At 46.8% G+C, this 14,022-nt stretch overlaps 1 protein-coding gene across 1 annotated transcript in view; it reads right to left on the bottom strand.

The window, feature by feature from the left end:
* Nucleotides 1-14,022, bottom strand: part of LOC117507546 (integrin alpha-5-like) — a 215,658-nt gene that overhangs the window by 25,583 nt on the left and 176,053 nt on the right. Inside the window, exons 24-26 of the mRNA XM_034167411.1 lie at nt 13,267-13,372; nt 2,798-2,956; nt 2,545-2,652 (exon numbers count right to left, since the gene is read on the bottom strand). Coding sequence (XP_034023302.1) covers nt 2,545-2,652; nt 2,798-2,956; nt 13,267-13,372 — 373 coding nt within the window. The remainder of the gene's footprint in view (nt 1-2,544; nt 2,653-2,797; nt 2,957-13,266; nt 13,373-14,022) is intronic.

Below are 14,022 nucleotides of genomic sequence, written 5' to 3'. Positions count from 1 at the left end.
TTGTAGCTGAATCTGTACTGATTCAGTAAGGTGTCATCAGATTTGCTTCAAATCAGTAGCTTCAAATGTTATGGAGCTAGATCCAGAAGAAAACCGAAAAATCGTTTTTATACAATAACTTTTGAACTAATAAAGACATAAAAGTGATTCCAAGTTCTAGTGGTATGTTTTCATGGTCAAGGATGTCAAATATAAAGGAAAGAAAAGTGTATGTATTATAGTTTTGGTTGTAACACTGAATTGTTGAATAGATCACTGTGCCAAGGAGGGAATCTCTAGGGTCAGTGACCCTATGGCCTTGTTTAGAGAAGTGTTTCATAAATGTTAAAAAATTCATATATTTGCAGTTTAGTTGAATAATAAATTTAATTTTGTCTCTTATTTGTTTTTGTCTATAAGCACATGCAATATCAATATCAGTGCTCAGATGACAGTAGCTTCTGGGAAAGGTGCAAGTTGCAATAAACTGTGATGCCAAGCGCTAAGGATACATGCTATCCAGTCACAGCAGATGAAACTTTTTATTACTACTGAGCAAACATCATTGTTAGACTTTTTTAGGTTCAATGATTCCACGGTGTGTAGATGTTATGGCGTCAGTGACCCCATGGCCTTGGCGAAGGTATGCACTCTCTGAGTGCTTCTAGTTACCAATAAAATGATTGTCTTACATTTAAACAGGACATTCATTGTTCTTTTAATGTTCTGTGCTCTCTCATTATTTTGTCCTTAAACATTTTCATTGATTTATGTATATTTGTCCAACATGTGATTGCTGCTGCTGCTGTGTGAGCGTGATGTGGTATCACACCTCTCACATGCTTGTATTGTGTTCGTGTGCATGCACACGAGCATGCACAAAAATGTACTTTTGCCTGCATGTCTTGCTAAGCAGGAGGAGGAGCAGGAGGAACAACATAAACTAACCCGTGCACTGTGAATGCGCGATTTTCCTTCCCCCTATTTAACCTATTTAAGACCAAGCTTTACTAAATTATAAATAACTTTTGAATGATATGAGATAGAAACTTACTTTTTTTTTTGCTGAAAAATTAACTCCGCAGACGTTTGAGCCAGCCATCGGCCATCTTTATACTCCTCATAGAAGCTGTGTGATGACGTGTGCAATGTGAGTGTCCAATCGGAAATGGTTCACCGTCACATGGTTTTCCAAAATCCAATCATAGGGCAGATTTACTTCACGTGAAAAGCCAAACATCGTTTTCAGGAGTGATGTGTTACTAGTTGGCCCGTTTGAATAGGCCCCTGGGTGCTCCAATGAGTACATACTATTAGTACATACTCAGTGTGCCCTGTGCCATTATGCACAGTGATCATTGAAAGCAGAAGCAGAAGGAGAGTCTCTGATGACAATCTCACGTGCTCAAACAAAGAGTGTGTAACTATCAGGATTGCTCCACTAGTTTGCATGTGAATGTTACTGGATAACTCTGTTGCTTTCTCTGCATAAAGCACTGTTTACCATATCAAAATACCAAAACACATAGACAATTTTGTATATACTGTTCAAAATGTGCATTTGTGTTTATTGTTTGAACCTTTTTGTTGTACAGTCTTTCACACAAGACCTCAAATTACCTTTATAAAGTGTCAAAACAGTTGTTTATTATAGTTTCCTGTGTGTTCTGAATAAATGAGTGGAAAATTATTTTTCCCTTTATTTTTTCCTTACCTATTTTTGATTGTAAACCTTTATTACACTTATAAAACACCTCAAAATCATATATATATATATACATATATATATATATATATATATATATATATATATATATATATATATATATATATATATATATATATATATATATATATATATGTATATATATATATGTATATATATATATGTATATATATATATATATATATATGTATATATATATATTCTGAAAGCACAGGTTGTCTTGATTGTGGTTGTTGATTTATGCCAGGCGAGTGAGCTGTCCAAAAAATGGGCTTGGACCCCAGAGGGTTAAAAAACAAAATGCTACACAAAGCAACTCACTTTTGCTATGATGAGATGATGATCTCAGAGTCGTCTTATGACTATCTCGTTCACGAACCTTGCAACAAGTATTTGCTTGCCTGATGTGATAGTTGTAGATGTCCAGTTACTGAATATCAGGAACGTAGTTGCATAACAACTGCGAAAATATCACCAATAAATTCAAGTCCTGAAGGCCAGTTCACACAATCTTCACCATATACTAATCCTTCGCTGACTCCGCCACAGAGAAAGATTTTGCTGAATTTTGGAAGGTTCAACAACTGTTTTCTTTCCACCATTTTCCACACAACATGGAGGTATACCTGTGTCAGGGTGTGGGATGATGACATACACTGTATTCTGAATGTGTGGATATCCACGAGCAGCATTGTTGTTCTCATGCTTGCATATGAGCAACATGTTACTTTTGTATCCATGAAACAGTGAATAAGCCAAGACCTCATCACCAGACCTTCAACAGAGATCAGTTAAAGTGCTTTACAACAAGATTTCCTGTCTATTACATGATATCTCACCAGGTTTGCCAGATTAGCCAGATAGTCCCTGTGCACCTCCCTCCTCCGGATGTGATGCTCAGGGCCGGACGTCAGTGACTGAGAAGTCTTTGCTGTTGCAGGGATGAGCTATGAACATTAAGACGTGGACAGAGCTGTTAGCAAACACAATCAAATATTCAGGGCCAAGAATAGGCTGAGGGTAATCAGCTCACTATGGCGATCATGCCCTTTGTTTGTGGCCACTGAGGGTTTGTGTCGTGTGTCTCCTCACCTTGAGTTTCAGGGAATTTACAGAATGGTTGGTGGAACACATGAGCTGACCCTCAGAGAGAAACTCCACAGGGTAGAGCAGCTCATGGCCATGGGACCTCAGAGGACATTGCAACTGTAACGTTAACTGGCTGATCACACTTGGACCATTATTCACCACCTGGAAGACAGCAACACTTTTTTTAAAGCAAACAGATGTTTTGGCCGAATGTGTCAGATACACTGACGGTGCCTCCCACTGTGGACTCATACAGTTAACTCGAGCCTGTTTCACACATTTACTCCAACCCTGAACTTGAACATTACCCAGAGGAGCTGTGTTTGAGAAAGTATCTGAATCAGTTGGATGGACTTTAAATGGACAAGAACCTGTCAGTGTACAAACCCTGTGTAGGAATAGAAACATGTGAGGGTGAAGGAGCCATTTAATGAAGATCAGAGATGATGGGATGCAGGTTTTCTATTGGTAAGCACGGACACTAAAATCATCAGATGAAATATAAATGTAAAAATAACTGAATCTAAACCTGAATATAAAGTGGATTCTAAACCTGTTGTAACAGCTCTGATATTTATTTTCTGAACTCAGCCACATGGGGTGCACAATAGAGGTGGGCGATACTGGGAATTTTGGTATTGATCCGATACCAAGTAAATACAAGCCCAGTATCGCTGATATCGATACAGATACCGATACCAATACTTTTTTATATTTTAGCTTCATAGAGCCAAAGGATCCAAAAGACCTAGGACAGAATTTCGCCATTGTACGTGACAACAAAATACTTTATTATCACAATCAACATTTTTGTTTAAAAAAAAAAAATCACTCAACACAACTTAAAACAAAATCTCCTGAGGAAAAGTGCCGACAAACCACAATACAAGGGTGCGCTGCTCCATGTTGTGTGACACAGCGCAGCGGTGCTTTTACAGACAGAGAGTAGACTTTGATGAATCTGCGTGCGTAGCAGTCAGTGCGTGCGGGAGAGAAAAAAAGCTTGAGTATCAATCTTTTTACACAAGGATCGTTCAATATCAATACCAGTGTTGGTATCGATATTATCGATATTAGGATCGATCCGCCCACCTCTACTGTACAAGCCAGTGCATTCTCAGTGCCTCTACCAAGCCTGTGTCAGGAAGAGTTTCGGAATAAATTTACAGATCACAAACTGAATTTCTATTCCATATCCAATGAGGGTTTGGTTAATAGCAACCACACCGGTACTGTTGTCCAACTGGGTGTGGGCAGATATTGCAATAATTTTTACATTCATGGTTGTTCAAGCTTCCTCCTACTTTCAGCAACATGGATGTTAGATGAATTATAAACTTTAAATTCACCGTAGACGTCTCTGTGAGTATGAATGTGTTTGTCTGTCTGAAGGTGGTCTTGTGATAGACCTGCGTCTTGTCCAGGTTGTACCCCACCTCATGCCTTCTGACTGCTGGGATAGTCTTCAGTTGTTGTGTGTGTGTGTGTGTGTGTGTGTCTGTGTGTGTGTGTGCACGCTCCTGGTCCTTATCCTTGCCCTGTTGTGGTGTGTCCTGGGTTCATGTCTGTGTCCTGTCCCGTTTGTCTCTATGGTTGATCCGTTGTCTTTGTCTTCTGCATGTGTCTCTTTGGTTTATAATGTTTTGTCCTCACGGTTTTGCACTGTAATCTCTTCTGAGTTCCACCTGGGTTCTTGATTTAATTTTTGATTCAGATACAGTTCTTCTTATAGTTTGATTATGTCTTTTTTGTGCTCCTTATGTGTTCTTGGTGTTATGCTTCCCTGATTTTGCACTATGCACACTAGTGCGTTCCAGGTATTCCTTTATTTAGTTATTGTTTTGTTCTTGTTGTTCTTGTTAGTTTTCATGTTAGTTTTACACTGTTGCACTTTGCTCCATTCTGGGTTCTATATTTTGTATTATGTATATTTTGATATGTATTTTGGTTTTGTGATTTCTCTCCTCCGTCGGTTATGTTCTGTTATTGTTATATGTAGTTTTCCCACTCACCTTCTGGTGTCTGTTTAGTTTTAGTCATTTGGTGTTCCTTTAGTTGTTTCTTTAGTTAGTTCCTTTAGTTTAGTTTAGTTACATCAACTCTGATGTTACCTCTCTAATTCACCACCTGTTGTTCATTAGTTCATTTGCATTTAAGCCCTCATCTTTATCCTGTTTGTTGCCAGTTCCTTTGTTTGGTTTCCCTGTCTATTGAGTTAACTGTCATCCTCTGTTGTTTCTTTGTGTCATTTTTGATATTTGATCATTTTTGCTTCCTGTGAGTCTTCTTTTTGTTCTCTGGATTTTTTGTTGTCACGCCACATGCACACTGTTTGCTGTTTTGGAACTGTGGTGGGCTTTGGGAAAAATAAATCACCTTGTTTTACACCTTATCAACTGCCTATTCTCTGCCTGCATAACTGGGTTTGATACGACATTGTTAAAACAGCACCAGTCTCCTTGTGACCACTGATTGGAGTAAGTGGGTACAGACAATGAATGCATGAATTAACAGAACTGCCCTAATGCAATAAACAAGTTAAGAAAACATTGGAAATTAGGGTGGACTGTCAAATTTGTGTTCTTATGACGGACTCATTCCGAAGCAGTTACACAAGTGTCTGCTGATAATTATTACATGAGTAACTGTTATTACCATAGTGGTTGCGTGATGCAGTCACTACTGTGTAACTAGTGTAATAACACCTAAAATACAAAACATGGGTTTTTGGGTTACAGGGGTAAATTATGTATGTTTCTCTGAGACTGACTTTGGTCTTAAATTCTGGGAGACTCCCGACTGATATTCTAAGAAATTTCAACCTGCAAGATCAACCACTATTGCAACAAAAATTTTATTACAACAGTGGTTACACTTGAGAGGTAGAAGGTTAGCTGTGTGGAGGTGAACGCTGGGACACTGAATGTAGACATACGTTGTGTACAATCAATCAATCAATCAATTTTATTTATATAGCACCAAATCACAACAAACAGTTGCCCCAAGGCGCTTTATATTGTAAGGCAAGGCCATACAATAATTACGTGAAAACCCCAATGGTCAAAACGACCCCCTGTGAGCAAGCACTTGGCGACAGTGGGAAGGAAAAACTCCCTTTTAACAGGAAGAAACCTCCAGCAGAACCAGGCTCAGGGAGGGGCAGTCTTCTTCTGGGACTGGTTGGGGCTGAGGGAGAGAACCAGGAAAAAGACATGTGGAGGGGAGCAGAGATCAATCACTAATGATTAAATGCAGAGTGGTGCATACAGAGCAAAAAGAGAAAGAAACACTCAGTGCATTATGGGAACCCCCCAGCAGTCTAAGTCTATAGCAGCATAACTAAGTGTTGTGTGGGCCGCCAGAAGAGGAGGTACTGCTGGCCCACCACCAGAGGGCGCCCTGCCTGCAGTGCGGGCTTCAGGCACGAGAGGGCGCTGCCGCCACGGACACAGCCGGGGGTGACAGCTGTCACTCATTATCTCTTGACAGCTGTCACCCATCTACACTTCATCATCCCACTCCATAAAGACCGGACGTCATCTCCACCTCGTTGCCGAGATATCGTCTACCTTAGGAGGTAACCTTCTCAGTCTGCATATCCAGATAAGTGGTTACTCAGACACTGCACGAGTGTGTGTTAGAGGTGGAGGTGGAATTCCCACCGTTGTTGTTACTGGGTGTTCACACACCCACATCTGATTGTCTCTGCTCCTCGCCAGCAGTACCAGATCCGACACGCGGAGACAGTGGCCACCTGGGGTGTTCGGGATTTGGCGGCTCCAGTATTTTCCAGGTTCGGTGGCAGAGGAAATCGTGTGGTTCCGGTTCTTCTCAGGACAGACGTCCTCTATCCTCGAGCCTGCCCACACGTCACCTTTGCTAATTGACTGTTGTACATATTCTGTAATCTGCTGTGTTTGGTTGTGCTTTTCAAAACAGTAAAGTGTTCATATTTGACTCTTTCATTGTCCGTTCATTTACGCCCCCTGTTGTGGGTCCGTGTCACTACACTTTCACAACAGGATATCTCGGCCAGCGTCATGGACTCCGAGGGGCGTCACCCAGCCATTGAACGGCCAATGGGAGAGCAGGGTGCACAGGCGTCTGCAGGAGGCGTGATTGGTGAGTTGCAGCACATCCTCACCGCCTTTACGGCTTGGTTGGATCAGATGACCGAGCAAAACATCCTTCTGAACCGCAGGGTGGAGGCTCTCTCCGCACAGGTGGCAGCGAGCGCTCAGGGCGCTGCTGCAGCTCCTCCTCCTGCCGACCCTGTGCAGGATATGAATGTTCCAGTGGTCGTTCAACAACCCCTCCCACCATCCCCTGAAGCATACATAAGCCCCCCAGAGCCGTACGGAGGTTGTGTGGAGACGTGCGCGGACTTTCTCATGCAGTGTTCGCTCGTCTTTGCACAACGTCCCGTCATGTACGCGTCTGATGCTAGTAAAGTAGCTTATGTAATTAATCTGCTTCGAGGAGAGGCACATGCTTGGGCTACGGCGCTTTGTTAGCAAAATTCACGGCTCCTTCATACGTACACTGGGTTTGTGAGGGAGTTCAAAACCGTGTTTGACCACCCTAACAGGGGAGAGACCGCTTCAACTGTGCTGCTGTCAATGAGACAGGGACGCCGGCGCGCAGCCGCTTATGCAGTCGACTTCCGCATTGCGGCTGCGAGGTCCGGCTGGAATAACACTGCGCTCCGCGCCGCCTTCATAAACGGACTGTCGTCGGTCCTGAAGGAGCACCTGGTGGCCAAGGACGAACCGCGGGATTTGGATGGATCTCGTTATACGGTTAGACAATCGGTTAGAGGAACGCCGTCTGGAGCGAGACGAAGGACGTGGCCGGGCACGCGCTGTCCCTCTCCCTTCCGGGTCTGAAAAGGTTCCGCCCTCCCCACGCTCCACAGCCGCAGCGCTCCGTGGGGCAACAGCACCCCCTGCTGGTGTTGCTAGGGAAACGCGCAGGGCCAATATAAGATCAAATGACAGAATGAGGAGGCTGGTCCACGGGGAGTGTTTTTTCTGCAGCTCAAAGGAGCATATACAGAGAAACTGCCCCAAACGGCCAAAACGACAACACTCGCCTTTAGAGACTGGGCTAAAGGGGGGTCATAACATGCACGTGGGACACACACGTATTGCCACACAACTCCCAGTTACAATCCTGAGTGGGGATTTAACCCTTCAAGCCCCAGCACTAGTGGACACGGGGTCAGAAGGGAATCTGCTGGATAGCAGATGGGCTAGGGAAGCAGGGCTCCCTCTGGTGGCGCTTCCTTCACCATTGCAGGTGCGGGCACTAGATGGCACCCTTCTCCCTTTAATCACGCACAAGACACAACCAGTAACTCTGGTAGTGTCTGGGAATCATCGGGAGGAGATCGAGTTTTTTGTGACTCCTTCTACCTCCCGCGTGATTTTGGGCTTCCCTTGGATGTTGAAACACAATCCCCGGATTGATTGGCCGTCTGGGGTGGTGGTTCAGTGGAGCGAAACCTGCCATCGGGTGTGTTTAGGATCCTCGGTTCCTCCCCGGTTTACAGGCTAAGGAGGAGGTCAAAGTCCCTCCCAATCTGACAGCGGTGCCGGTTGAGTACCACGATCTTGCTGACGTCTTCAGCAAGGATCTGGCACTCACCCTTCCTCCGCACCGTCCGTACGATTGTGCCATTGATTTGATACCAGGCGTGGAGTTCCCGTCCAGCAGGCTGTACAACCTCTCACGACCTGAACGCGAATCAATGGAGACCTACATCTGGGACTCATTAGCTGCCGGGTTGATCCGAAATTCCACCTCCCCAATGGGTGCAGGTTTCTTTTTTGTGGGCAAGAAAGATGGCGGACTCCGTCCATGCATCGATTACAGGGGGCTGAATGAGATTACAGTTCGCAATTGATACCCGTTGCCCTTGTTGGATTCCGTGTTCACCCCCCTGCATGGAGCCAAATCTTTACAAAATTGGATCTTCGGAATGCGTATCACCTGGTTCGGGTCCGGAAGGAAGACAAATGGAAGACGGCATTTAACACCCCGTTAGGTCACTTTGAGTACCTGGTCATGCCGTTCGGCCTCACTAATGCCCCTGCAACGTTCCAAGCTTTGGTAAACGATGTCTTGCGGGACTTCCTGCACTGATTCGTCTTCGTATATCTGGACGATATTCTCATCTTTTCCCCGGACCCTGAGACTCATGTCCAGCATGTACGTCAGGTCCTGCAGCGGTTGTTGGAGAACCGGCTGTTTGTGAAGGGCGAGAAGTGTGAGTTTCACCGCACTTCTTTGTCCTTCCTGGGGTTTATCATCTCCTCTAACTCCGTCGCCCCTGATCCGGCCAAGGTTGCGGCGGTGAGAGATTGGCCCCAACCTGCAAGCCGGAGGAAGCTGCAACAGTTCCTCGGCTTTGCAAATTTCTACAGGAGGTTCATAAAGGGCTATAGCCAGGTAGTTAGCCCCCTGACAGCCCTGACCTCTCCAAAAGTCCCCTTCACCTGGTCGGATCGGTGTGAAGCCGCATTCAAGGAGTTGAAACGACGGTTCTCGACTGCACCAGTGCTGGTGCAGCCCGACCTTAGCCGCCAGTTTGTGGTCGAAGTGGACGCCTCTGACTCAGGGATAGGAGCCGTGCTATCCCAGAGCGGAGAGACCGATAAGGTCCTTCACCCGTGTGCCTATTTTTCCTGCAGGTTGACCCCAGCTGAACGGAACTATGACGTCGGCAATCGAGAACTCCTTGCGGTGAAAGAGGCTCTTGAGGAGTGGAGACACCTGTTGGAGGGAGCTTCTGTGCCGTTCACGGTTTTCACTGACCATCGGAACCTGGAGTATATCAGGACCGCCAGGCGGCTGAACCCCAGGCAAGCCCGCTGGTCACTGTTCTTCGGGCGTTTTGACTTCCGGATCACCTACCGCCCCGGGACCAACAACCAGAGATCGGATGCCTTGTCCCGGGTGCATGAAGATGAAGTCAAGACTGAGCTGTCGGATCCACCGGAGCCCATCATTCTGGAGTCCACTATCGTGGCCACCCTCACCTGGGACGTGGAGAAGACCGTCCGGGAGGCCCTGGCACAGAGCCTGGACCCCAGAACAGGGCCGAAGAACAGACTCTACGTCCCACCAGAGGCAGAGCTGCTGTCTTGGATTTCTGTCACGGTTCTAAGCTCTCCTGTCATCCGGGGGTGCGAAGGACCGTGGCAGTGGTCCGGCAGCGCTTCTGGTGGGTGTCCCTGGAGGCCGACATCCAGGAATATATCCAGGCCTGCACCACCTGTGCCAGGGGCAAGGCAGACCACCAGAAGGCACAGGGACTTCTTCAGCCACTTCCTGTGCCTCATCGCCCCTGGTCCCACATCAGTCTGGATTTGTCACGGGCCTCCCGCCGTCCCAGGGCATGACAACCATCTTCACGATAGTGGACCGATTCTACAAGGCGGCCCACTTCATGGCCCTCCCGAAGCTCCCCATGGCCCAGGAGACTGCAAACCTCCTGGTCCACCACGTTGTCCGTCTGCATGGGATACCTACCGACATCATCTCTGATCGTGGTCCCCAGTTTTCCTCACACGTCTGGAGGAGGTTCTGCTGGGAACTGGGGGCCACTGTGAGCCTCTCTTCCGGGTATCACCCGCAGACCAATGGACAGGCAGAACGGGCCAATCAGGAATTGGAGCAAGCCCTGCGCTGTGTGACGTCCGCCCACCCGACGGCCTGGAGTGAACATCTGGCCTGGATTGAGTACGCACATAACAGCCAGGTGTCCTCTGCCACCGGCCTCTCCCCATTTGAGGTGTGTTTGGGGTATCAGCCCCCGTTTTTTCCCGTGGTGGAGGGAGAGGTCAGTGTGCCCTCGGTCCAGGCTCACCTGAGGAAGTGCCGTCGGGTGTGGCGCTCCGCCCGTTCTGCCTTGTTAAAGGCCCGGACGAGGGCGAAGACCCATGCAGACCGCCAGCGGTCCCCGGCCCCTGCTTACCAGCCCGGGCAGGAGGTGTGGCTATCCACAAAGGACATCCCCTTCCAGGTGGACTCTCCAAAGCTCAAGGACAGGTACATTGGACCGTATGAAATCCTCAAAATCCTCAGTCCTGCCGCAGTGAAGCTCCGACTCCCAGCTTCACTGTGGATCCACCCGGTTTTTCACGTGTCAAGAATCAAACCCCACCACACCTCACCCCTCTGTGCTCCCGGACCGGCGCGCCTCCTGCTCGGATCATCGACGGGGAGCCGGCTTGGACAGTGCGCGGCTCCTGGACGTCCGTCGGATGGGCCGGGGTTCCAGTATTTGGTGGACTGGGAGGGGTATGGACCCGAAGAACGCTCCTGGGTGAAGAGGAGCTTCATCCTGGACCCGGCCCTCCTGGCCGATTTCTACCGCCGTCACCCGGACAAGCCTGGTCGGGCGCCAGGAGGCGCCTGTTGAGGGGGGGGGTCCTGTTGTGTGGGCTGCCAGAAGAGGAGGTACTGCTGGCCCACCACCAGAGGGCGCCCTGCCTGTAGTGCGGGCTTCAGGCACGAGAGGGCGCTGCCGCCACGGACACAGCCGGGGGTGACAGCTGTCACTCATTATCTCTTGACAGCTGTCACCCATCTACACTTCATCATCCCACTCCATAAAGACCGGACGTCATCTCCACCTCGTTGCCGAGATATCGTCTACCTTAGGAGGTAACCTTCTCAGCCTGCATATCCAGATAAGTGGTTACTCAGACACTGCACGAGTGTGTGTTAGAGGTGGAGGTGGAATTCCCACCGTTGTTGTTACTGGGTGTTCACACACCCACATCTGATTGTCTCTGCTCCTCGCCAGCAGTACCAGATCTGACACGCGGAGACAGTGGCCACCTGGGGTGTTCGGGATTTGGCGGCTCCAGTATTCTCCAGGTTCGGTGGCGGAGGAAATCGTGTGGTTCCGGTTCTTCTCAGGACAGACGTCCTCTATCCTCGAGCCTGCCCACACGTCACCTTTGCTAATTGACTATTGTACATATTCTGTAATCTGCTGTGTTTGGTTGTGCTTTTCACAACAGTAAAGTGTTCATATTTGACTCTTTCATTGTCCGTTCATTTATGCCCCCTGTTGTGGGTCCGTGTCACTACACTTTCACAACACTAAGGGATGGTTCAGGGTCACCTGATCCAGCCCTAACTATAAGCTTTAGCAAAAAGGAAAGTTTTAAGCCTAATCTTAAAAGTAGAGAGGGTGTCTGTCTCCCTGATCCGAATTGGGAGCTGGTTCCACGGGAGAGGAGCCTGAAAGCTGAAGGCTCTGCCTGTACAAGAGAACACATGGAAGGCAAGTAAGGCCAGGAGGAAGTGAGGTGGATTGGTGTGGATGGGAGGACAGTGGTGTTGGAGTAATCTAGAAAGAGGAGTATATTAAGAGTATGTTGGAGGTCAAACGAGTGTATGTGGAGGTGATGAGTGTGAAGCTGGAAAATGAAGTGGTGATGATAAATGTCATCAGTGACCCACAAGTGGAGTATGAGATGGTAGACAAAGATGATTTCTGGAGTGAGTTAGATGAGGTGGTACAGAGTGCACCCAAGGAAGAAAAAATGGTGAATGGTTAATGGGCATGTTACCCATGTAAGAGAACAGAAGTGATAAGGAGGCGCTAGGTAGGTACAGTGTCTCTGTTTTTCTGAATCAACACAAATCCATCCATTTTCTCAACCCACTTATACCAGTTAAAAGTCATGGGGAGCTGGAGCCTGTCCCACCAGGCACTGGGGGAGAAGTGAGGTACACCCTAGACAGGCCACCAGTCTATCAGTATAAACAATATGGATTTTCTGAAACTGTATTTGACTTTTGCGGTCAAAGTGCTCTATAGTGATACCTAATATTCACCCATTCACAAGGTGACATCAGCATGCTGCTGTGCACAGCACTCAGCTGCACACTGGGAGCAACTTAGGAATTAAAAACCTTGTCCAAGAACCCTTAGTGATTTTCCAGACTGACAGGGATTTGAATCAAGGATCCTCTGGTCAAAAACCCACCGCTTTACAACTTGACAATCACCTCCCAAGAAAGCAACACTTGCACTGAGAGATCCATAGTGGATCTTCTTGAGCGCCTTGGGGCAACTGTTTGTTGTGATTTGGCGCTATATAAGAAAAAAGTTGAAGTTGATTGATCTTCTGTGGAGACCCTGAGCAAACAGGGAGGAGATGAAAGCTATACTGTAATGTTCAAGATGCAACCATCCTGCCTTTGTGAGTCCCGACCTGAGAACTGAAGCAGAGTATATTGTGATTACTACTTGGCTGGGAGACAGCTTGGAGACCAAGGGATAAGTGTGTTTCTCCATATAGAACTGTTGCTGCTTTAGGAAGGGATCTGCAGTAAATTTGTGTCAAATTGCTGTGGTGACCCTGAATAATTCGGGGCAGCCGAAAGACAAACAGCAACTGTAATGTTCAAATGCTGAAAGCAGAGTGGGTTTGTCAGAAACCACAACGTACCTCGTAGACCTGCTGAAGCTCTGGGCCAACGTCCTGCTCCTCCCTCGGACTCCTGACCAGAGTGCCAGTTGGAAGGAGGAAATATGATTTATCCGGACGAGAAACTCTGGACACAGAGTTTAGGAGTAAAACCATTTGGCAAAAAATTATCACAAGAAGATGCTTGATTTTACTGAATGTGTTTCATGATTACAAATTGATCATTGTGAAAAATGCCTGTATTAGTCACACTTGTTAAAAAAGTGCTCCTTGAAGAGGAAAAACCCATATGTAAGTCATACTTGAGCATGAGTTGCACTTTTTTTTCTGTATTATCAGCTCTTTAGTTTGGAATTTTTCTGCATTGTTGCAGTGTACTTTTTATTTCTGAGATTTATTCTTTATTATTAGAGTTAATTTTGTTTACAGCTTTGTTTCCTGAGACAATCCTGAATATAAATAGTCATTATTATTAATAATAATAACAATAATAACAATCAAGCAATCAATCAATTTTATTTATATAGCGCCAAATCACAACAAACAGTTGCCCCAAGGCGCTTTATATTGTAAGGCAAGGCCATACAATAATTACATAAAAACCCCAATGGTCAAAACGACCCCCTGTGAGCAAGCACTTGGCGACAGTGGGAAGGAAAAAACTCCCTTTTAACAGGAAGAAACCTCCAGCAGAACCAGGCTCAGGAGGGGCAGTCTTCTGCTGGCACTGGTTGGGGCTGAGGGAGAGAACCAGGAAAAAGACATGCTGTGGAGGGG

Source organism: Thalassophryne amazonica, chromosome 3 (assembly GCF_902500255.1).
Source record: "Thalassophryne amazonica chromosome 3, fThaAma1.1, whole genome shotgun sequence".
NCBI lineage: Eukaryota > Metazoa > Chordata > Actinopteri > Batrachoidiformes > Batrachoididae > Thalassophryne > Thalassophryne amazonica.
Note: the sequence above shows the minus strand (reverse complement) of the source record. Positions and strands in the feature narration are given on the sequence as shown.